The sequence below is a fragment of the Panthera tigris genome, chromosome C2 (genome assembly GCF_018350195.1).
Source record: "Panthera tigris isolate Pti1 chromosome C2, P.tigris_Pti1_mat1.1, whole genome shotgun sequence".
NCBI lineage: Eukaryota > Metazoa > Chordata > Mammalia > Carnivora > Felidae > Panthera > Panthera tigris.
This window is the reverse complement of record NC_056668.1, coordinates 83,014,165-83,037,049: the sequence shown is the minus strand read 5'-3', so window position 1 is coordinate 83,037,049 and position 22,885 is coordinate 83,014,165. Positions and strand designations below refer to the sequence as shown.

Here is a 22,885-nt window from a genome sequence, read left to right as displayed (position 1 = left end):
GAAATCCACTTCACCTCACGCCTTCATCCATTCCAGACCTGGATGCCCATTAGCGTTGCAGCCTTCTGTGCCATAAGACCACAGCAGCAGTTGCCAAAAACCCAGAGGGCAGTCCCCACCCTGCCTTTTGTTTTTCAGAGTGCTAGGCTCACTGTGAGAAGCTAGGAGGCTGCACCTTCAGGAGGCTGGTTAGGCACTCCCGCCAGGGCCAACACTGGGCTGCCTACGGCAGCAATGGAGGAGCAGGACTCACAGGACACACCAGGAGGACTCGGATAATTCTGAACTGAGCACTTATTATATCACAGTCTCTGTTCTAAGTGATACAGGTAGAAATAAAAAAAATGAGGACTCTGCTTATGGAGCTTTCAGTAACTATATGAGCAGTGATCAATGTGGAGGAAAGACCAGAGAATTCCCCAGAATGTCTGGATTGTGTAAGATGTCCCCACCCAGGATGTGACTCATGGATGGGAGAGGTATCCCAATAACAGAGACTGCATTTCCCTCAAACTCGGTAGGATAAAGATTTTGGAGCAGATTAAATATGATTTAGAGAAAGGAAAGAAATGCAACTTTTTTTTTTTACATCCCATGTTGTAGAGTTAAATTCATACCAACTACGTACTCTCCGAAATGGAACTAAGGTGGCTTTGTTGCTTTTTTTCAGAACAGATGTAAAGATGAGGAAAGTGACTTGCCATCTATTCCTCTGTGACATGTGCTAAGGACAACTAATTTCATGCCATGCTTCCAAGACAGGTCTAAATATAATTCAGGGTTTGGTATGTACCTCCAGTTTCAGTAATGAAAGTCATGTCACCATTAGCTAAGTGAATAAGAAAGAAGAGTGTTCTGGTAATGACAGCTTCTCAGGGTTGTGCCTAGGCTCAGAAAATTTCTAGCCTCTTCTGAACATTAGCCTCTCTTTACTCCCAAATGTTCAATGGAAATCAATGCATTAAAATTAGGTCCATAAGAGCTAAGAATAAAAGACAAATCTCTCAAAGAACAAATAACCTCACCAGTGCTCATGAACCCTCAAAACCAAACTCTCTAAAGGTTGGATCTTGGAAAAATATCCAAGAAGAATGTTGGGAAAATGTCATGATGGCAGCTGATAACAATAGCCATTTCTTTTTCCTTCCTCAAAATCTTTTTGGCTCTGTTCTTTACAACCTCAAAGAAATGTACTCCCTTAGGAAAGATTAAATGACACCCAACAGCAACAGGAATGATATCTCTGAGATCTACCCTCCTCCAGATGGACATTTCTCAGTTCATTCTAGGTCTGAGAGAGGCTTAAGACTTGGGTGTACTGTTCATTAAGGTTCATTAAGATTTGCGTGTACTGGGCCCTCCCGACAAGACCCCTGCCCCCACAACAAAATCTAAAATACAAATTAATTTGCCCCTTACCTGAGAGAATGGCAAACTGTCTGTGAAGTTGTTCAATTATATCCACTGCCACCAAAGGCCTGATTTCCTGTTGCATGATTTCATCTGCACAAATGAAATATAAATTAGGTTAAATCCTTGTAAATTACAAAGAGAATTTTAAAAGGAAGAAATGGAAGCTTCACTACTCAGGAAATCTGGGACTTATCAAAATATGGTTATACGCACACTATTCTCTTGCACACTTGATTCCTGAGATGCAGAAATGGATCTGGGTTTTGTGTGGTTTGAAGCTTATACCCATGAGCACAGAAGCACACTTCTAGAGCCTCTCCCAAGGTTTTAGGAGGGACCAGTGCAAGGAAGGGGCCCTGAAGTTTAAGCTTAGGTAGCTTCACAATATACCTGCTAGGATGGTCTCATTATCAAGGCAGGTACTCAGGTATCTGCCTACTCCTTTAGGTCTGAGGACATTTTAAATACAAACAACATAAACCATCAGAGTTCATCTCAAGCTGGGTCATAAAATCAATCTGAGATTTATGAAGGTTCTTTGCTTTTGTTTCCTTCCCTCCCTAATTCCTTCCTTTTTGCCTCCCTCCTTAGTTACCTCCATGCCTTTTTATTTTTTCCCCTTCCAGAATACTTCAAGGGGACTCTTCCCACTGCCAAGCATGTTTAAGGAAGCACTTCCCCATTTTGCTAATTAAAGATGCTCCGTACTGAATAAAGAGGTACATATTTTCAAGGCAAAAATTCAAATCGTTCAAACACAAACCTACAAATGTCCTCTAACCCTAAGAGTGATCTATAGGCCCTATGATTTGTATTCTATCCATTCAGGAAAAAGAGATTAGAGAAGGGAGAAGACTGAACGGAAATCCTTCACCTGGGCTGAAAAGAGAAAGGCATTTTCAACTCTCACTGCCTAAGATATTATTATCCTCATTTAACTGTTTCCCAGGGAATCTCAAAAAATGAACTGGTTATTGTTTCTACAGCATTTAAACATCAAGTTAGATTAAGGCATGAGTCAAACAGTCTTGTACATTGATGCTAAATAGGAATCTCCCATTGATTCAGCCTGGAGTTGGGGTAACGTTTTGATATTTCAATGTTGACCAATCAGAAGGTTATATTAGGGAAGCTCCTCCCAGAGCCTTGGTTTCCACTTCTCGGCTTTTGTGTGAAGGTTCAAGGAGATGACACTTATGGGATGTACATAGTAGATGCTCAGCAAATGCTAGTTATATCCCTTGATCTGGAAAGGCCTTTCCCATATATGCTTTCTGAAAGTCTTGTTAGGCTGGGGGCAAGTGCCAACTTAAATGCCAAGACCCTTTTCAATGAATTCTATCACTCTCTCTGGAGGAAAGCAGGTAAACCCAGGCCAGAGCTCCTTTATCCCTCCTTCGTCTTTCCACCCTGATTTCACTAAAAATTCACTAATTTCCTGTTTCACTGTTACTTTTGGTGGACGCAATAATGGTACTGTAGTTCTACTTGGCAAAAAGGGAGGGCCTTCTCTGTTTTATACATGAACTAAAGTATTTAACAATAACATAAGCCTAAGATCTGATTAAAAATGCTCAGGCACTACCCCCTACCAAAAATGTATGGGGCAAGAGGAGGGGGAGATGAAACCAGACTGACAAATGTGGATAATTGTTGAAGTTGGTTGATGGGTCCATGAGAGTTCATTGTATAATTCTTGTGCACATGTTTCAAATTGTTCATAACAAAATGTAAGTTACAAATGGACACCAACATAGAAAATTTAAGCAGAAATAGGAGTTACATAATGGAAGAGTTTTTCAGAATATAATCTCCCAGTGGTCTGGGAAAGTGGCATATTCAAAAATAGAGCTGGGTTATTATTTTTTCATGCCTGAGGGAGCATATTTAAGAGATAATGACCCCAAAGAAAAACCAAGATTATAAAATATATCGTTATTGTACCTCAATATTTGAGGTGTGCTTTTGACATTTTAAGGAGGTAAGAGCTGAAAATGGACAACAGAAGTGAGTTAAGCCAACCATCCCCCAACCCATCTCATTTTTTAAGTGAAGAAATGGAGACCCAGAGAGATTCTGACCCTGCCTGTGGTCATCTAATTTAAGCATGGAGGTGGGGTCAGCCTGGGATCACCTGACTCTAAGAGGGCAAATCTCAGCCTTCTGTGATAGGATTCCCAGACCCTTGGTCTTCCAGAGCACTGTCTTTGACCACCGCTGACAGGATAACTAATGTCTCTCGTGGGAATCTGTAGAGGTCTGCGTAGCCTTTCAACAGAGACCATTCCCACCTGAGGTTACCAAATGAACAGGACTAAAATTTAGAATTTGTTTTTCAAGCATAGAAATGAGCTGGTTTGCCTTTGCTGAAAGAGCTTGGCCCCCAGCCAGGGAGAGATAGGGTTATCCTTGAAGATTTCCCAGCAAAGGAGGTTCATGACCCCATCTGGCTGGCTGCAACAGATCATGTGAGTTTCTCAGACTCAGGGCTGACCCAGAGCTTGGAGATGACCTCAGACACACCCAGCTTTTAGTGATGCCTGACATCTATGGGCCTGTTGGAATAGGGGCAAGGTTGGTTCAGCCCCAAAAGAGACATAAAAAACCAGGCCTGCTGCTGGAGGGCCTTGCTCTCCACTGCTCCATAGATGGGGTTGGGAAGCTCTTTAGTCTAAAGGAACACCTTCCTCTGCAGTGGGAAAGAACCCAGACAGCCCTTCCCCCACATGGGAAGGGCCGTTTCTGCCAACTTCTAGCTAGGCTGCCAGAGCAAGAACACTCTGAGTCTCAGTGTCCTCTGTTGTGAAATGGCTTTTCCTTCTCTAGAAATAGTTGAGCCTGAGTAGTGATAACCCACCGAAGTGGTGGTCCCTGATGCACTTTGCCTGGCCCCTTGGTCCTGCGTGGAGGCTTCCTGTTTGCTGCTTGCTATTTTTGATGTACATGGATTAGGCAGAAGCTTATCTCTTTCAACCCTCATAAGGCAAGGGGAGGTGATCATTCAACATCAACACAATTTCTATCCTGCACAAAGTTACAAATAGATCAGGGAAAAACTTGTCCCTTTTCTATCCCTGATAAGTATACAGGCGTGAGATTGTATGCTACCCAGGACCCACAGTTCCAGAGATGCAGAAGGCATCAAAGTTGCACAAACAGCCTCCTAGGTGGTGGAATAACAGCCTAGTACATCCCATGGAAACTCAGCTTAGGAAGGCAGTAAGCAACACCCCTGTGTTGTCCACTGCCCAGTCTGAGAGAGCAATGCAGGCTCTGGGGCAGGACCGTTCCTACTGATTGCACCCATCCTCACGGCAGAGGGCAGGGAACTGCTGATAACGGCTTTATGCAGTCTGAGTTTGCAACTGATCAGGAATAAAGGGAGTAAAACCCTCAGCCTCCCACTCCGGCTGTTCTGAAAGTTCAGTCACACTGGGATTTAAAAGTATGGTCTGAAGAGAAAAAGAACCAAATTGCTAAATAAGTAAGTTAGGGGAACAAAGTGTGGTCTGGACCAAAAGGGAAGGCAGCCCCAATTTTGACGGACCTTGCCACATTTCTACTTTGCCAAGAGAATCTGGTGAACAGAAAAAAATGGAAGAGTCTGCCACTTAGGTGGACTAGGAATGGGTCCAGGATCCCCAGTCTCAGTCTCTGTGCAGCACACACTTCTCTGCTAGTAACACTAATGAACACCAGCTGTGAGCTGGCCCTGACAATGCACTTCACAGATTAACTCATTTAATCGGTCGGATAATGACAGTAAAGGAATGCACCTTTTCACTAAAATGAACCTCCTCCCACCCACCCCGCCCTCTCACCCCCACAACTAGACCAGACTTGACTGCCAGGAAAACACTTGTAGACCAACAGCTCTAAGAAATCAGTTGCCAGGCTGGTAGGAAGGGCCATCCCACGGGGTCACACATTTCACTTCTCTTATTGGCCAGGTCAGAAATAACACAAACCCATTTTCCTTCTTTTACTGGGCCCTGTATGAGAGCAATGGTTAGCCCAAATCATAAGAGTTAGTATTGAAGTCTTGTCCATAAATTAGCAATGAATAAAAGGCATGTGAAAAGCAGATGGAAGATTTTTTTAAAGGAGAAATCTAGAATTTTAATAGCAAGAACACTGAAAAATGTCCAATTTCCTACCAGTCAAATAATGCAATTAAAACAATAATGGAATACCTCATTCATCCATAAAATAACTGAGACTCTAACACCCAGTCCTGGGGTTTTGTTGGAAAACTAATACACGTACATGACCTTGGAGTGTGAAGCTGGTAGATCCCTTTTAGAAAGTGGTTTCACAATATTTTATCCAGTGATTATTGTGTAGTTACATACCAAACCCTTTATACGCAGCATCTCATTTAATCCTCAAAACAATGCTAAGGGTGATATTGAACTAGATTTGCTCATCCAAGGTCAATCAAGGTCATCCAAGCTCATCCAAGGTCAAGCAGAGCCAGAATTTGAACCCATCTCATTCTGAACTCCAAAGCCCAACATCTTAACCATTGCAATACAGAGTTTCAATACACAGTCATTAAAATCTTCAAAATCTTTTATTCATTCATCTAATATCTGGAAATTTAGGCCAAGAAAATAGTAAAATGAAAATGTTATACATAAAAAAGGTAGACTGGAAATACTATTTATAAGAGTAAAGAGATGAAAGCATTCATTATATAATTATGAAGACCATCTCCACAGAAAAAGATTTAAAATATAATATCAAGGACATAAAAACTATATGTGAGGTGAGACTGCAGACAAGTTAAAAAAAGAAGAAGAAAGTATGTGGTGTATTTGTGCACATGTGTGTGAGCATATGAGAAAAGAATACTTGAAATAGTTGTGTTAGAGTAACGGAATCATATTGTTCTTACCCACTTAGCTTACATACAGAAAAATATGTTCTGGTAGCCTTTATTTTTTATGCTAATAGGACTTTATTGAAGTACAATTTACATGCAGCACAACGCACAGATCCTCAGTGTACAGTTTCATGTATTCTGATAAATATATACACTCACGTAACCATCAAACAGATCAAGATATGGAACATTTCCATCACCCCAAAAGCTTCCTTGTGACCCCTGCCCCAGACCCCACACTGTTGGGAGCTCCACATTCCACAGCCCTCCCTCTCATAAATACATGTGTTAAAGACCACATGGGTGGCTCTATCACTCGTGATCCAGTGCTCGGGGCTGGCAGGGCAGCCCCACACATCTACTCTTTTAACACTACTGGAGACCCAGGGAAATACTTCTCCACATCTCTTGATCTATATCCTTAAAAGAAAGGACGTCTGCATCCAATGCTATGACGGTTTGTGGGTTGTGCCACTGCTCGTATCAGGGACAGACACTGCTTCAGAGCGCTGGGAGGACTGGAGCAGCGGAAGTGCTTAGGTAAGAGAAAAGACAAATTAATGAACATGTCAAATCCTCCCTCTCACATGGTGTGAATGTTGTAGATTCTTATATAATGAAATATCTGCCCAGTCCTACCAATCATCAACCTTCTTTCTCCCTTCTTTTTTAATTTTTTTTGACGTTTTTATTTATTTTTGAGAGACAGAGCATAAGTGGGGGAGGAGCAGAGAGAGAGGGAGACACAGAATCTGAAGCAGGCTCCAGGCTCTGAGCTATCAGCGCACAGAGCCCTACATGGGGCTCAAACCTACAAACTGTGAGATCATGACCTGAGCTGAGGTCAGATGCTTAACTAAGCCACCCAGACGCCCCTAGATCACTTTTTTTTTTTTTAACTTATTTTGAGAGAGAGTGGGGGGGGAGGGGCAGAAAGAGAGGGAGACACAGAATCTGAAGCAGGCTCCAGGCTCTGAGCTACCAGCGCAGAGCCCAAAGTGGGGCTCAAACTCAAGTGTGAGATCATGACCTGAGCCAAAGTCGGACGCTCAGCTGACTGACCCACCCAGGCGCCCCCTACTTAGATCACATTTTAGATCACTGCTGTCAACAGAGCTCAAATTATGTGAAAATCTCAATTATAACAACAGTGCTTTTCCTAACATAAAGGCAAGAAAAATATATATTTTATGGATTAATTAGTGATTTACAGATTACAGATACCTTCATTACCCATCCAAATTTCATAGGGCCATCAACACAACACTCAGAAACACAATAATTCAATTTTTTTCATCTTTGCTATTTTCTGTATTTTACTCATATAAAAACCACAGCTTTCTACACATTTTAATTTTGTTCTTATGAGAGTATGTTTATAAGGTAGGTGGGAAAATAAAACATGTTTTATTTAACTGTGGCATGTGGGCCTCCTTTTGTACTCTTGTCCCAGTCTCTGTCGGCAATGCCTGTTTAAAACTACTTTGAAAACTGGTAAGATATTACTAAGCATAGCATTTCTGTTTTTTAATATTTATCCAAATCCCTTTTCTCCTTTTTCTTTCCCTCACAAAATTGATACATTTTTTTAAAGCTCCTTAATTTCTGCTGACATTTCACATCGTACCCTTGTAGGAGACAAGCACTGCAGAGATGGAAGTTTCTATGTGACGAGTTTCCTTAGCAACAAGAGCTGGAGATGTCATTTCCCCGTAGCCCTTCATAACTAGAGGAGAGGTGAACCAGGCTCTGCTGCCTGGGGTATTCTGAATAAAAAGCAATCAAGGCCCTGGAGGAAATTCAGAAAATCTGTGAAAATACTTAATCCCTCCTTTTCCCATAAGGCTCTCCTGTTTCACCACTGGGTTTCAAGTACCCCCACCTGCATTTTAATCAATACCCCACCCCCAGCCGTGCTTCTCAAATTATAATCAATATATAAATCACATGGGCTTTAAAACGCAGATTCTGATTTAGTAGGCCTAGAGCCAAGCATTTCTAACAAGCTCTCCTGATGCTGCTGATTCAACAGAGAAGCAAGCACAACACTGATTCCAAGGCCTTAGACTATGCTTGCTTGGTCCTTTCCTATGCTTTTGAAAATGCAGGTCAGGAGAAAAAAAAAAAGGATTTATTTGGGTTGTTCGCTGTCTGCTTCTCTTATCATTCAATAAAAATAATCATCGCTATGTGTTGAAAGTGTTCTTGAAACTGAGGCCCAGATGGTGTAAATTTTCCCTTCTGTGCTGACTGTGAGGTCTGTACCCTGGGAAAGAAGCCAACCCTGGTTTGAGAACCTGCTTAGTTCTCCTTCCAGCACACCTCAAGCCCTGCCCCACTGCCCAGGATGGGCCCCTTCATGCCTATACCCTCTTGTTCTTGACCCGCTCCTATCCCTGGATTCAGGGAAGTTTACTGTCTGGAAGCAGTGTCTTGGGCAAAACAATACAATATAGTACAATAGGAGGTGAGAAGACCTGATATGAGTAATAATCATTTAACATAGCATTCTTCCAAACGTTTCTCCACTTTCCTTCTAAAGCTCCTAGACAAAAAAAAATATCTTAATACAAAGAAATAAAAATGGTAGGATTTGAGAAATTTTAGCAATATGATGGATAAACAATTTAATTTTTGTTTAAGAAAAACTTCTGGAACCTCTGGCAAAATTTCCTTCCTTCCTCTCTCGATTCATTCATTCATTCATTCATTCATTCATTCAGGTGTGGAAGCAGAATTAAAAGAACTGGACTTGCATCCCAGCTCTGACACTACCCAGTCCCTCCATCTTCAGGGTCTCCCTCTGTAAAATGGGAATGAATAAAAATTGGAGGGCTGTTGTGAGGATTAATACTACCATTTATTGAACACTTAACTACTGGGCACTTTGCTACATGTTTCACATACATTTTCTAACTTAACTAATTAAAATCACATGTGAAAACAGTTTGTGTATAAGAGATTCAATAGATGCTAATTAAATTTATCATTCGGTCCTCTGAGCTATATGATCCCAAGGATGCCACAATAGGTTTCTCACAAACACCCATGTTATTGCCATGCATTGGTGGTTTGCTTTGAATTTCTGCTCATGAACTCCCCTTGTTGACCTTCCTCTTTCACTATGAAATAAGTCTGATAGAATTTGTTTTGAGTTCAGAAGGACTCAGGAGCAAAACAGAGATTAGAATTAGGTCAAAATATAAATAAATATGTAGAATATGATAAAAGTGGCATTTCACATGAGGACAGGGAGAGATTATTGAACATGTAGTGTCAGGTCAATCTACTAGCCACCAAAAGACATCAAGTTTAGTGACTAAGAGCATCACCTCTGGTACTACAATGCCTAAGTTCAAATCTTGGCTCTGCCATTTACAGTCGATTAATCTTTTTTTTATTTATTTTTTTAACGTTTATTTATTTTTGAGACATAGAGAGACAGAGCATGAACGGGGGAGGGTCAGAGAGAGGGAGACACAGAATCTGAAACAGGCTCCAGGCTCTGAGCTGTCAGCACAGAGCCCGACGCGGGGCTTGAACTCACAGACCGCGAGATCATGACCTGAGCCGAAGTCAGCCGCTTAACCGACTGAGCCACCCAGGCGCCCCTACAGTCGATTAATCTTAAGCAAGTTGCTGGACTTCCCTGTGTCTTAATTTCTTGGTCTGAAAATGGGGAAAATTATAATACATCCACCTGATATAACTGTTGTAAGAACGTAGTTAATATAGCTAGAGAGCTTTAAAAAATTCCTGGTATATGGTAAGTGCTATGTAAGGTTATTTTCTTATTGTCAAAATGTTTAAGTGTATCCATATTTCACTTCTTGCCAAAAGAATAAACTCCAGTCACATTAAATAATGAAACTATAAACTCCAATATGAAGCCCACCCAAATTAAATAATTAAACCATAAAAATACTAGAAGAAAATATAGGAGGGTATTTTTACAATAATGGAATTAGAACAGCTTACCAAAGTATGACAGAAATACCAATAAGAAAAGACTGATAAAGTTAATTTAAAAACTACTTTGGCAGGGCAAACACACCTTGAACAAACTCAAAAAAATAGCAACAAATTGGAAAATTCACAGCACATGTGGTAATAAAAGGCTTATCTTCCTAGAACATAAAGAGCAACAGTGGGCTGGCTGGTGTCCCCCTCCCAAGAGATATGGCCATGTCCTAATCCCAGTACCTGTGAACGTTACCTTATGTGGAAAACGGGTCTTTGCAGATGTGATTAACTTAAGGCTCTTGAGGAAGAGCACATTTTCAATTATCCGGGTGGGCCCAGAATGCAATCATATACATTCTTATAAGAGAGGGAAACAGGGGCGCCTGGGTGGCGCAGTCGGTTAAGCGTCCGACTTCAGCCAGGTCACGATCTCGTGGTCCGTGAGTTCGAGCCCCACGTCGGGCTCTGGGCTGATGGCTCGGAGCCTGGAGCCTGTTTCCGATTCTGTGTCTCCCTCTCTCTCTGCCCCTCCCCCGTTCATGCTCTGTCTCTCTCTGTCCCAAAAATAAATAAAAAACGTTGAAAAAAAAAATTAAAAAAAAAAAAAAAAAGAGAGGGAAACAGAGGAGAAGACCAGGTAAAGATGAAAAATGAGATTGGAATCCAGCAGTCACAAGCCAAGACAGGCTTGGAGCCACCAGAGCCTGAAAGAGACAAGAAAATAAAATTTCCCTATAGCCCCTAGAAAGCTACACCTTAATTTTGGACTTCTGGTCTCTAGAACTATGAGATAATAAATTTCTGCTGTTTTAGGCATTAAATCTGTGCTTACTTGTTATAGCAGCCACATGAAACAAGCGCAAACTAAAAACAGATAATTCATGGAATAAATACAGCCAATGAATTGATGTAAGACTGCAGTAATGGTCAGAAAGGCCAGTTAGACACTCCCAAAACTTACATTAAGATACTCAAATTTTCATTGCTATCTTGAATCACAGACAGAATAAAATAATTGACAGCTAAAGCATACAGGCAAGTATTTCACAACCTTTTACAGTGGGGATACAAAAAGAAAAGCAACAATGCGTATGTAATGCTGTGAGTTTAGAATCCAGAAATTCTTCATAATCTTCTTTCAAGTCACTTCTTCTCCTCACTGCTAACAAAACCGTAAAGCCCTTATGACTCAACCTTAATAAAAACTCAGGGCAATAATTTACACTTGAATTCAAGCCCTGTGGGACTTGTGTGCATGCACAGGCAAGTACCTATGTGTTTTAAGAATGGAAAGCAAAATCTGATTAACAAGTTGTTCGTTCTTAAGTAGCAAATACATAGTACCCCTTGCCTTTCATAACACAGTATATGTATTATATCCTATATAAGTGTATAGTATATAGTATAAGCATGAATTCAGAAAGTATCCTGCAACAATGATGATCTCTATTCAGTAATTCCCCTCTCTTGAAGAAATAGGTTCCAAATATAAGTAAAGAGTAATGAGGGAGACAAAGACAGTTGTTTAATCACTTTTCCTAGCCTGTGATCCAAGGGGAATGAATGTATTATAAACATTTTCACGGCCAGAAAAAAAAAGGGGGGTGTAACTATAAAAAAAAAAAAAAAAAAAAAAGCCCATCCATAAAAGAAGCAGTCTTAGAAACAAGTAGTTGCTTCAGCTCTTAGAGAATGTCTTACTGGCTTCCAAATACATGTAAGGCATACTTATACTTAGAAATGCTGTTCCTTCTCACCCAGCCCACTGAAGGGAAGTGTTTTTTTCTTTTTTCTACTCTTAAACCACCAGTCTGTTATTAGTTCATATGTTTTCAGTGAAATCTTAGCATTTCGGATTTAATATTTTTTTTTAGACACTTTTCTTCAGTACCATGAGTTTCATTACCTGGATTCATATTTTCATTTTACAAAAGCAACATATGTTTGCTATTTTTCAAAGTAAAAAATACGGCTCCTCGCAGCCGCCCGGAGCGGGCGGTGCCACCCCCTCCCCCGCCAGCGGCTGCCCGGCCCTCCTCCCCCTCGGATGTGGCTGGGGCTTGAGGAGTCAGGGCTGGGGACGCCGCAGACCCGGGACCCGGAGCAGCTCGGAGGCGGTGAATAATAGCCCTTCAAGTCTGGAAAAAAAAAAAAAAAAAAAAAAGGCCTCCAGTAAAACCACAATGCAAAAAAAGGGAATGAAACAGAAGGGAAAGAGTAAAAAAGTAGAAGAGGCAGAGCCTGAAGAATCTGTGGTGGAAAAGTACAGACCTGTAATGAATGGGAAGGCGGGGCATTTCCTCCAGTGGAAGGGATTTACAGATACTGACAATACTTGGGAACCTGAAGAAAATTTAGATTGTCCAGAGTTACTTGAAGCATTTCTTTTCTGTTGTTGTTTATTTTTGAGAGAGACAGAGAATGAGTGGGGGAGGGGCAGAGAGAGACACACAATGCGAAGCAGGCTCCAGGCTACCAGCTATCAGCGCAGAGCCTGATGCAGGGCTCAAACCCACGAACCCAGAGATCATGACCTGAGCCAAAGTCTGACACTCAACCGACTGAGCCACCCTGGCGCCCCTGAAGCATTTCTTAATTCTCGAAAAGCTGGTAAAGAAAAAGATGGCACAAAAAGAAAATCTTTATCTGACAGTGAATCTGATGATAGCAAGTCAAAGAAGAAAAGAGATGGTGCTGAGAAACCCAGAGCCTTTACCAGAGGTCTTGATCCTGAACGAATAATTGGTGCCACAGACAGCAGTGCAGAATTAACGTTCCTCATGAAACGGAAAGATTTAGATGACGCCCACTCGGTGCTGGCAAAAGAGGCAAATATGAAGTGTCCTCAAATTGTAATTGCTTTTTATGAAGAGAAACTAACTTGGCATTCTTATCCAGAAGATGAAGCTCGGTAATTGTTTTCATTGCTTTATATATATATATATATATATATATATATATATATATATATACACACACACACACACACACACACACACACACACACACACACATATACATGTATATATAATCTGAAATAAAATATATATATTTATATATAAATATATAAAATAAATAAAATAAATATAAATATAATCTGAAATAAAATAAAAAATACAACTAAACCAAAGCCAGAAAAATAAAACTCCTTATCACTCCTTCACCCCAAATTAAATAAGTATCTCATATATGTATACCTAGACATATATGCTTTTAAAATAGATTCATACTTACACATTGCATATTACAACCTGATTTTTTTCAGACTATTTGGTCATCTCTCTTCAACATGAATTTTTTGATAAATAGCCATCTACAATATTGTTAATGGCTGATTAATGCATTTTAAAAAGTCCTTTTAGCAAACTTGAGATAGTATTGCAAGTAAATGTTTTCAATGTAAAATTTGTTAGTTAAACCATTATTCCACCGAGAATGAGGATGAATAACAAAACAAAAATAAAAGAAAGGCATCATTGCTCTCACAGTACCTTGTTTTGCCATATATTCTAGCCTGATGCAACTTCCCAGGAAATGGTGGTAAGCCCTCATCTCTGCCTCTGTGATCCGCACAGAGGTGTAAGGCAAGTATCTGGGGTCTTGCTGCCCACACTTCCTGCACCAGGAGGCCATTGGATCCCAGGACACCGTGCCACTTTGCTCTCTCTTGGTTCCTCTCAGCACTGTACTCACATAAATGTGTTTAATCCCTTCTCTGAGCTAATCTCACTGAAGTTCATTCAAGGTCATTTCATTGCTAAGAGTTTATCCTTTGGATTGGTGAGTGCTCACAGGATTACAGGCCCAATAGTTACTGGATTTACTCATTTGGAGACAAAGGGAAACTGGAGGATGAGGAGGTGGGGTAGAGAGGGAAATCCTAGAGTCAATGAGAATCAGAATCTTTTTTTTCTTTTTTAGAGGAATCACAATATGAGACATACATCAGGCCACTGGTGTATTATTCCAGGCCACAATCCTCCCCTCCCTCTTTTCCAACCTGTCTAAACTGCAGAGGAATAAAATACAGAGACTTAAAACTACAGCCAGTAGACGTCACTATCTAGACAGGCAACATGGGTTGGTACAGGAAATGATCAGTGTTCAAGTCCTGAAGGAATGTAGAGTATGTCCTGAACCACTTCTAAAGATCAGGTGCAAGTACAATATCATGATTCTAAAATGAAGGATGTTTTTTGTCTGTCATGATCTAAGGCCTCCCACCCTTACTACCACTTGGAGAAAAGCAAGCTCACCTTTCAGAACTGTGCTATGCCAAGTGTGGTACACTCAGAAAGAGCCTGATTTTTCATAATGTATTTATCTTGGTTCTTCATGCTTAATGTTTTTGTTTAGTAATGTTATGCTCCAAGATTTAAGGAAAGGGCACAATATGAAATATCCAAAAAGTGATAAGTAAATTTATATATAAACTTCTAATTTTTATTTGTATATCTCAAGATAAAATTTGAGTAACACTTGCAACTAGCCAAGGAGAAACTGGAAACACTTTTCATAAAAAATAAATAGGAGCACCTTGGTGGCTTAGTAGTTTGAGCATCCAACTCTTGATTTTCACTCAGGTCACGATCTCACGATTGTGGGACCGGGCCCCGAGGAGGGCTCTATACTGAGCATGGAGCCTGCTTGGGATTCTCTCTCTCCCTCTCTCTCTCTGCCCCTCCCCCACTCATATTCTTTCTCTCTCTCTCTCTCTCTCTCTCTCTTGCTCTCTCTCTCTCTCTCAAAATAAATAAACATTTAAAAAGTAAAATTTAAACCAAATAAGTAAATAATAAATATTTATTTTTTAGGGAGAAGGTAAAATTGAGTATTATTGAAATACTCAAATCTGAAGTGTACATTTGAATGAGTTTTGACAAATGGATACATCCATGTAACCCACACTCCTTTCAAGATATAGAACATTTCCATCTATAGAAAGTACCTTCATGTCCCTTCCCAGCCAACCCTTGTTCCTAACTGCTAGGCAACCATCAAAGTGATTTTTCAATAGAGACTAGTCCTGCCTTTTAAAAAACTTCATATAATGTAACCATATAGTGTGTACTCTTGTGTCTAGGTTCTCTCAGGATAATGCTTTTCAGATTCACCCATGTTGTGTGTATCAGAAGTTCATTTATTTTTATTGCTGAGCTGTATCCTGTCTTATGGATGGTCACAGTTTGTCCATTTTCCTGCTTATAGACATTCAGGTTTTATCCCAATTTGGGCTGCTTGGAACATTCATGTAAAGGTCATTGTGTAGACACACATTTGCATTTCTCTTGGCTAAATACCTACAAGTGGTATTGCTCAGTCAAAGGAGAGGTGTATATTTAATTTGTAAGAAACTGCCAAACGTTTCCCTGAATTGGTTATAGCAGAAAGTCCCTTAAGATTAGAGGCTGCTCTGTTTAGTAATCCTCTGTGCCAATTCTTTATTAGTGTTAACTGCATGTGAAGTACTTTAAGAAAAATACCTAAAAATTAAGAGGAAGAAATGTAATATAATTTGAGATGCTAAAACTTATGAAAGCTCTTTTTTTTTTTTTCTCCACCATTAGGTATTGTGAATATATTAACTCCAATTAAACACCAAGTCTGAAAGTCCTAATTACAGGGCAGCAAACAAGGCAATTTTTAAGCAACAGTTTGTTGTATATAGCCAAATTTCCCTCCAAAATGGTTGTGCCAGTTTATATTCCCACCAACAATATAGAAAGTGCCTGAGTCACCATATGGAGGCTCTTTCTCCTACTACATTAACTTTTTTACCCATTCATTCAGTTATGAATAGCCATGAATGCTTGGCTAGCATCACAACACCCACGAACCTAAGAGCTATCTTTGTTAACCACATAAATCCACAATGGCGGTGTAAATGCAATTGCACACACCCAGCAATGACCTTAATTATATTTTTTGCAGTTTACAGAACTCTAGAGAGAGGGTAGACTGTAAAATCTTGGAAATTTTCTTTATTACATTTGAATCTCTTATATGAACAAGCTGTACAGATCTTACAAATCCTATAATCCATGCACTGACCTTTATCATTTCACCAAGATCAAATATCCAATAAAGGGCTACATTTTCTTTATTTTGAACAACAGATTCTGAAATAACTGGGTACTAGGTAACTCTTAGAAAAAAGCTGATTATTTCAATAGTAATAGCAATGGGAGATGAATATTTTCCCCATCTCCTCCCCCAACCCCCCAGCAAGAAACTACTATTATAGGTAGGGGAAAAAAAGTGCTTTTTTAGCTCTTCTAGGGGCGCCTGGGTGACTCAGTCGGTTAAGTATCTGACTTTGGCTCAGGTCATGATGTCACAGTTTGTGGGTTCAAGTCCCGCATCGGGCTCTGTCCTGATAGCTCAGAGCCTGGAGCCTGCTTTGGATTGTCTCCCTGTCTCATCCCCTCCCCCACTCTCCCACTCTCTCTCTCTCTCTCTCTCTCTCTCTCTCTCTCTCTCTCCAAATAAACATTGAAAATATATTTAAAATAATAATGATAATAATAATAATATCACCAAAAAGGGCTAACAATTACATTGCAGCTATTGTGCCATGCACTTAACATGCATTACTTCAAAATCCTATACGAGAAGTTCTCTCATTACCCCATTTGACATATGAGGAAGCAGATGATTCCAAATGCTGATAAAGAGATCTAGTAAAATCAAGAAGCCCCACACTCTGTTGATGCATCACTAAAATAGTATAAATTTCCCAGAAGGTAATTTGACCAAAATGTATTTTAAAACTCAATACTCATACTCATACTATTATTGATCCAATAATAAAATTTGCTAGAACTCTATGCTTTAAAAAAAATCTGGAATGTGTGAAATGTGTACAAAGATTTCTGAACAAAGATGTTCCTTGGGGCTCCTGGGTGGTTTAGTCAGTTAAGCACTGGACTCTTGAATTTGGCTCATGTCATGATCTCCCAGTTCCTGAGCTGGAGACCCACGTGGGCCCGTGCTGACAGTGTGGAGCCTGCTTGGGTTTCTTTCTCTCTCCCTCTCTATCTGCTCCTCCCCTGCTACTGCACTCTATCTCAAAATAAATACATAAACTTAAAAAAAAAAAGATTCTTCTTGCATTTTTGAAAAATAACACTGACAAACTGGAAACAACCTATCTGACCAACACTAGGGCAATATTTAAAAATAAATTATATTATAACCATGTAGTCAAAAATTTTATAATTATTAAAATGTTATTTATGGAAATGTTTTATAATATATGGAATTGTTTGTAATATAATTTAGTTTAATTTGTAGTATAGCTTTAAAAAGCATAATAGAATTTATACAATTACATAAATAATATGTATGAGATATATCAAGAGAGATAGATCATATCATGTAAAATGATACAAATTGCCAAAGGAATGTGAAAATGCCAAAGGAAAAAACCTAGAACATATGCTCAAAGAGTAACTAACTGTGACTGTAACTAGGAGATGGAATTGTTGACTTTCTTCTTTGTACATTTCTGTCTTTTCCAAATATTATGCAACACGCATGTATTTGTTTTCTGTATTTTTCTGTTTGGTAATGCTTTTTAAAATTTATTCTTAAACTGGTATACAGTATAATCCACTCTTGTTAGCATACAGTTCTAAGTTTTGACAAATGCATGGAGTCATTTAACCTTCACCACAATCAGGATAGGGAATAGTTGCATCATCCCTTGTAGTCATGGCACCTCCTCCCCACCCTTAACCCCGGGCGACCACCCCATCCTAATTTACCTTTTCCAAATGCCATATAAATGAAATAATTTAGTATGTACCTTTTTAGTCTGGTGTCTTTCTTTAGCATATGTATTTCAGATTTATTCATGCTGTTGTGTGTATCAATAATTCATTTCTTTTCATTGTTGAAGATTCCATTGTACAGATGTGCCACAAGTTGTTTATCCATTCCTCAGGTGAGAGACATTTGGGTTGTTTCCAGTTTTTAGTGATTAGAATTAGGCTGCTATAAGCATTTACACACAGATTCTTGTATGACCATGTTTTCATTTCTCTTGGGGTAGGACTACTGGACTGTACAGTAAGTATATGTTTAATTTTATGAGAAACTGCCAACTGTTTTCTAAGTGGCCCTGCCATTTTCCATTCCCACCAACATACTGTGTGGGAGATACAGACCCTTCTCGTCCTCACTGGGACTTGGTATTGCCATTTTTTTAACTACTGTAATAAGTTTGCAACTTCCATGATGTTGAGCATATTTTCATGTGCTTATTTTCATCTGTGTTTCATCTTTGGGAAAGTATCCATTCAACTTTTTTTAATCCATTTTTAAGTTGAGTTGTTTGGTTTTCATTTAATGTTGAGTTTGAGAGTTCTTTACGTATTCTGGATAGAAGTCTTTTGTCAGATATATGATTCACAGAATTTTTTCCCTGAATGTTTTGTTTTCATTCTCTTAACAGTGTTTTTCTCAGAGCAAATACTTTTAATTTTGATGAAGTCCAATTCATCAAATTTTTCTTTTATGAGTTGTACTTTTGATGTCAACCTAAGAACTCTCTGTCCAACCAAGAACACAAAGACTTTCTCCTATGTTTTCTAACAGATTTCTCATTAGGTTTTACATTTAGATACATGGTCCACTTTGAGTTAATTTGTGTATATGGGGTGAGGTATAGGTCAAGGTTCATTTTTTTGTACACGGATGTGCAATTGTTCCAGCACCTCTTGTTGAAATTGCCTTTACACTTTATTCCACTGAATTGCCTTCATGCTTTTGTCTAAAATCAATCGACCATATTTGTGTGGAACTATTTCTGGGTTGTTTATTCTGTTCCATTGATTCTTTTTTCTATCCTTTTACCAACACCACATCATCTTGCTTACTTTGCTTGATAGTAAATCTTGAAATTAGGTAGTGTGAGTCCTCCTCTTTGTTCTTTTTCAAAAGATTTTGACTATTATAATTCTCGTTGCCTACTACAGCACCTTTTGCTGATTGTAAATTTTAGAATCTGTGATTGATTTCTACAAAAACAAACTTGATAGACTTAGGACTGGAGTTGTGTTTAATTTATAGATCAATTTGGAGAGGACTGACATCTTAATATTGACTCTTCTAAACCTTAAACACAGACTATGTATTATTTTTATAAACAGTTTTTAAAGCCCTTTTGAAAACCACATAATGTTCATTTTCACTCATTTATTCTGCTTCTTTTTTAGACTATACCACAAAGTCATAGGAAATGATGAACATTATCTTTCTCTTTAAATTCTGGTTTGGTTTTCCCCAGGTGCTCAGGGAGAAAATGCTCATGTCACACCTGAAGGGCAAATCACATTTTAATAGTGGAATTTTCCTTCTCTTCTCTGCACTACTTTACGGCCTGAGGGGTTTTTCTTCCTTTGTAAGCAAAGCTTCTTTGGGTTACTGAAGGGATAGATACTGCAGTGGAAGCAAAATGGAATGAAAAGTAGAGGGCTTGGGTAAGGGAGCTCAGGAGGACCATCTTTCTAATCTAGTTTAGTCTAGTCTAGTCTAGTCATCTTTCTAGCTCTGCACCAGAGCTTTCGCACCACTGAGGAAGCAAAAAAGAGAAAAGAGAAGGAAGCTATGGAGGAGGGAAGGAGCCAGTGAAATGGTGACTCAAAGGACCTGTGAAACCTCTAGGAGCTGGGGTGGCAAGAGGACATTTTAAAAACAGTGATGCCTACAGCTCCATGTCAAAGTGTCTGTTTGTCTAGACCATAAACATCTCTCCCATCTTCAGAAAATTCTTCTGATCTTCCGTGTACATGACTTTTGAAATATTGAGGAAGAATTGAGTTCCACAACTAAACCAACCAAATGCAAAAGCAAAGCAGCAAATGTGGAAGAAAAAGCAGAGAGGCTGGAAAGCCACAAGAGAAGCCCAATGAGAAGAGAGAGAAACTGGAGCTTACAGCTGAATATCTGCCTCCCTTGTTAAACTGTAAACTCCAGGAGGACATCTTTCATTCCTCCCAGACCCCAGTACACCTGGGGAGCACCAACAGGGCTGCAGCAGTGGAAGTGACAGGCTTCTGACCCTCACAGGGGTCATGGCTGCTCCTTCACACACCGTCCCCAGCACCTGGCCTAGTGCCCGGCAGTGGAGGCCTCAGTAAATGTGGTTAGTCTCAAACTGGGGCTTAAATAAAGAGAAACTGGCAGAAACTTCCCCTCAGTGACTGAATTAATTCTAGCCTCCTTGGGTAGAGAAAAAGAAAGGGACTAAAATGAACTTAAATTGATCTGATAACAGATAAAAACAAACAAACAAGACACACAAACCAAAACCTGGGCTGACCATCATCTGGGCTTAGATAACTGGACAAAGAAATCCAGAAGTAACTCTTCTAGACCGGGTAAGACCAACATGCTCAAACATTTGGGGCACCTGTAGTTTGTGCACCTGTGTTTGCTTTCTGCTTGAATCTCCCTCATAGGAAAGTCCTCTAAACACAGGGACTTCTTTATACTAAATAAAAATGCCATTGTGACTGAGGGTTATAACTTTATTAGGCTTTTTTTCCCCTAAAGCTCTGGTGGTTAGCTTAGGAAGAGCAAGTAGGCAGCACTCCTAAAAAATGTCTTTCTTTACAAAGACCTATTCCTGTCTAAGTGCTTTATTTATTTTTGCTTATTACTTTTGCTTGCTTAAAGACTGTAAAATAAATCCTCATATTTATTATTATTATTTTTTTTTTTTATTTTAGAGGAAGAGAGAGTGCACAAACAGGGGACAGGGGCAGAGAGAGAGAGAGAGAGAGAGAGAGAGAGAGAGAGATCTTATGCAGGCTCCACAGTCAGCACAAAGCTGGATGTGGGGCTCAATCCCACAACCCTGGGATCATGACCTGAGCTGAGATCAAGAGTCAGATGCTCAACCGACTGAGCCAACCAGGTGTCCCTAAATCCTCACATTTTAAATGACAGTTTTTCTTTGCAAGAAAGTGACTATTAATAAATGAACACTTCAAGTGGCTGGTAAAATACTTACACTCAGGTGACTAATGCTTTAAGCTTCCATCAGGTTTTTCAAAAGATTTTTAAAACTAATAACACATTTATCATTTACTTGTTTATATTCCCTTCTGTAATGAGAAATTAAATCGAGTATGAGAACTCACAGGCCTTGAAGCCAGCCAAACTTGACTTTTAATTCCACTCAGTATGACCTTGGGCAAGTTTCCTAATCTATTTAAGCCTCAAATTTCTCCTCCATAAAAAAGGACTGTACTTGTAACTAAATTTAATTAAATCAACACTGTATAAAGCACAATATGTGACATTGAACAGACAGAAAATAAATGGTAGCTATGATAACATCACTCTTAATATTATTTCCATATCCTCTAGCCTCTACAATCCCTAGAGAAGGATCTAAATGAAGAAGGAAAAAAAGTGAGACACCAGACATAGATCTGCCTTCTAGCTTGAGGTCATTCCTTCTTTCAAGGCAACGCTTAAAGCTTCTTAGTTGTCTGGGAGAGGTCTACTAACCAGGGAGGTCTGAGCAGAGAATGGAATAAACAAGACAACCAACACAGGAAGACCAACACAGTTGCCAAAAGTGGTCATTCCCCTTATTCTGCCCAATGAGAAAGGTTTCCCCTCTCCACGTACCTAAATCCTCTCCTTTCTTCAAACCCAGCTCAAATCATACATCTAATATACAGCTTTCTTGAATTGCTGAAGCTCACAACTTCAGCCCCCTAACAGCTCATGGTCTGTAGATCTAGCACAAAGCTTTGCTCATGGTGAGCACTCTCCAAAAATCTGTTCATTGACCAGTTGGTATCCTGACATAGCTGTGGTGTGTAAGCACCGTAGTGACCACATAGTCAATGAGCCTTGGAGTATACCCCAAAGAAAGAAGCAGCACACCACACACACAGGGAATGGTTTCTATTTTGCCCAGGGCCAGCTCTTAAAACTGCCCAAATAATTCACACTCTTACTGATTCTAAAGGTTGAAAGCATAAAGCCTGCACCTTCCAAGTTACTACACTTGTTCTGATAGGTAACTGCACAGTTTAAAGACCTCTTCTCTGCGGACTTCCTCCCCATCCCAAGACCAAACCAAATTCTAAACCCACAGTTGACATGATCAGAAATGCCTAAGTTTCCTCTGAGCTGGTCCAATCGGGCCCTCTAGAGAAAGAATTTGTACAGAGAGACCCAGAGACTGAGAGTCAGTTAGTGATTGTCCCTAGATCGGGAAGGGGATATGGTTTGGGTGGCCATGTTGGGTTCATACTCACCGATAAAAAAAATAGGGGGCCAGTCTGCAGTGATGAGCAGAAGAACGTCGCAGACACCAGAGAGAAGCAGAGACCAGAGACTAGATGACATCTGGGAGAGAACAGCAACCTCAGTTCTTGATTGTACATCTTGCTGAGGAGGCCCAGTGAAGCTTCCTGCTCTGAGGTTCCCATACTCCACAGCCTAAAAAGTGTGGAGCACTTGAGAACTAGTGGTCAGGAACTCAAATTCTGGAGCCAAATCTGCCTGGGTTCAAAGCCTGACCTTGCCACTACTAGCAGGGTGCTACAAAACGAACTATTTTGTCATTTGTTAACAGCAATATGTTAAATTCCAAAATCT

At 39.8% G+C, this 22,885-nt stretch overlaps 2 protein-coding genes across 2 annotated transcripts in view; one reads left to right on the top strand and one right to left on the bottom strand.

Annotated features, from left to right (window-relative positions):
- MCF2L2 (MCF.2 cell line derived transforming sequence-like 2) overlaps positions 1–22,885 on the bottom strand; it is a 254,578-nt gene that overhangs the window by 217,449 nt on the left and 14,244 nt on the right. Inside the window, exon 2 of the mRNA XM_042956659.1 lies at positions 1,420–1,503. Within this exon, the coding sequence (XP_042812593.1) occupies positions 1,420–1,503 (84 nt within the window). The remainder of the gene's footprint in view (positions 1–1,419; positions 1,504–22,885) is intronic.
- Positions 12,433–13,176, top strand: LOC102956617 (chromobox protein homolog 3-like; the record flags this gene model as incomplete). Its single annotated transcript, XM_007094557.2, has 2 exons — positions 12,433–12,652; positions 12,848–13,176. Coding segments are annotated over 2 exons (549 nt in total), but the record flags the coding sequence as incomplete, so codon positions are not given.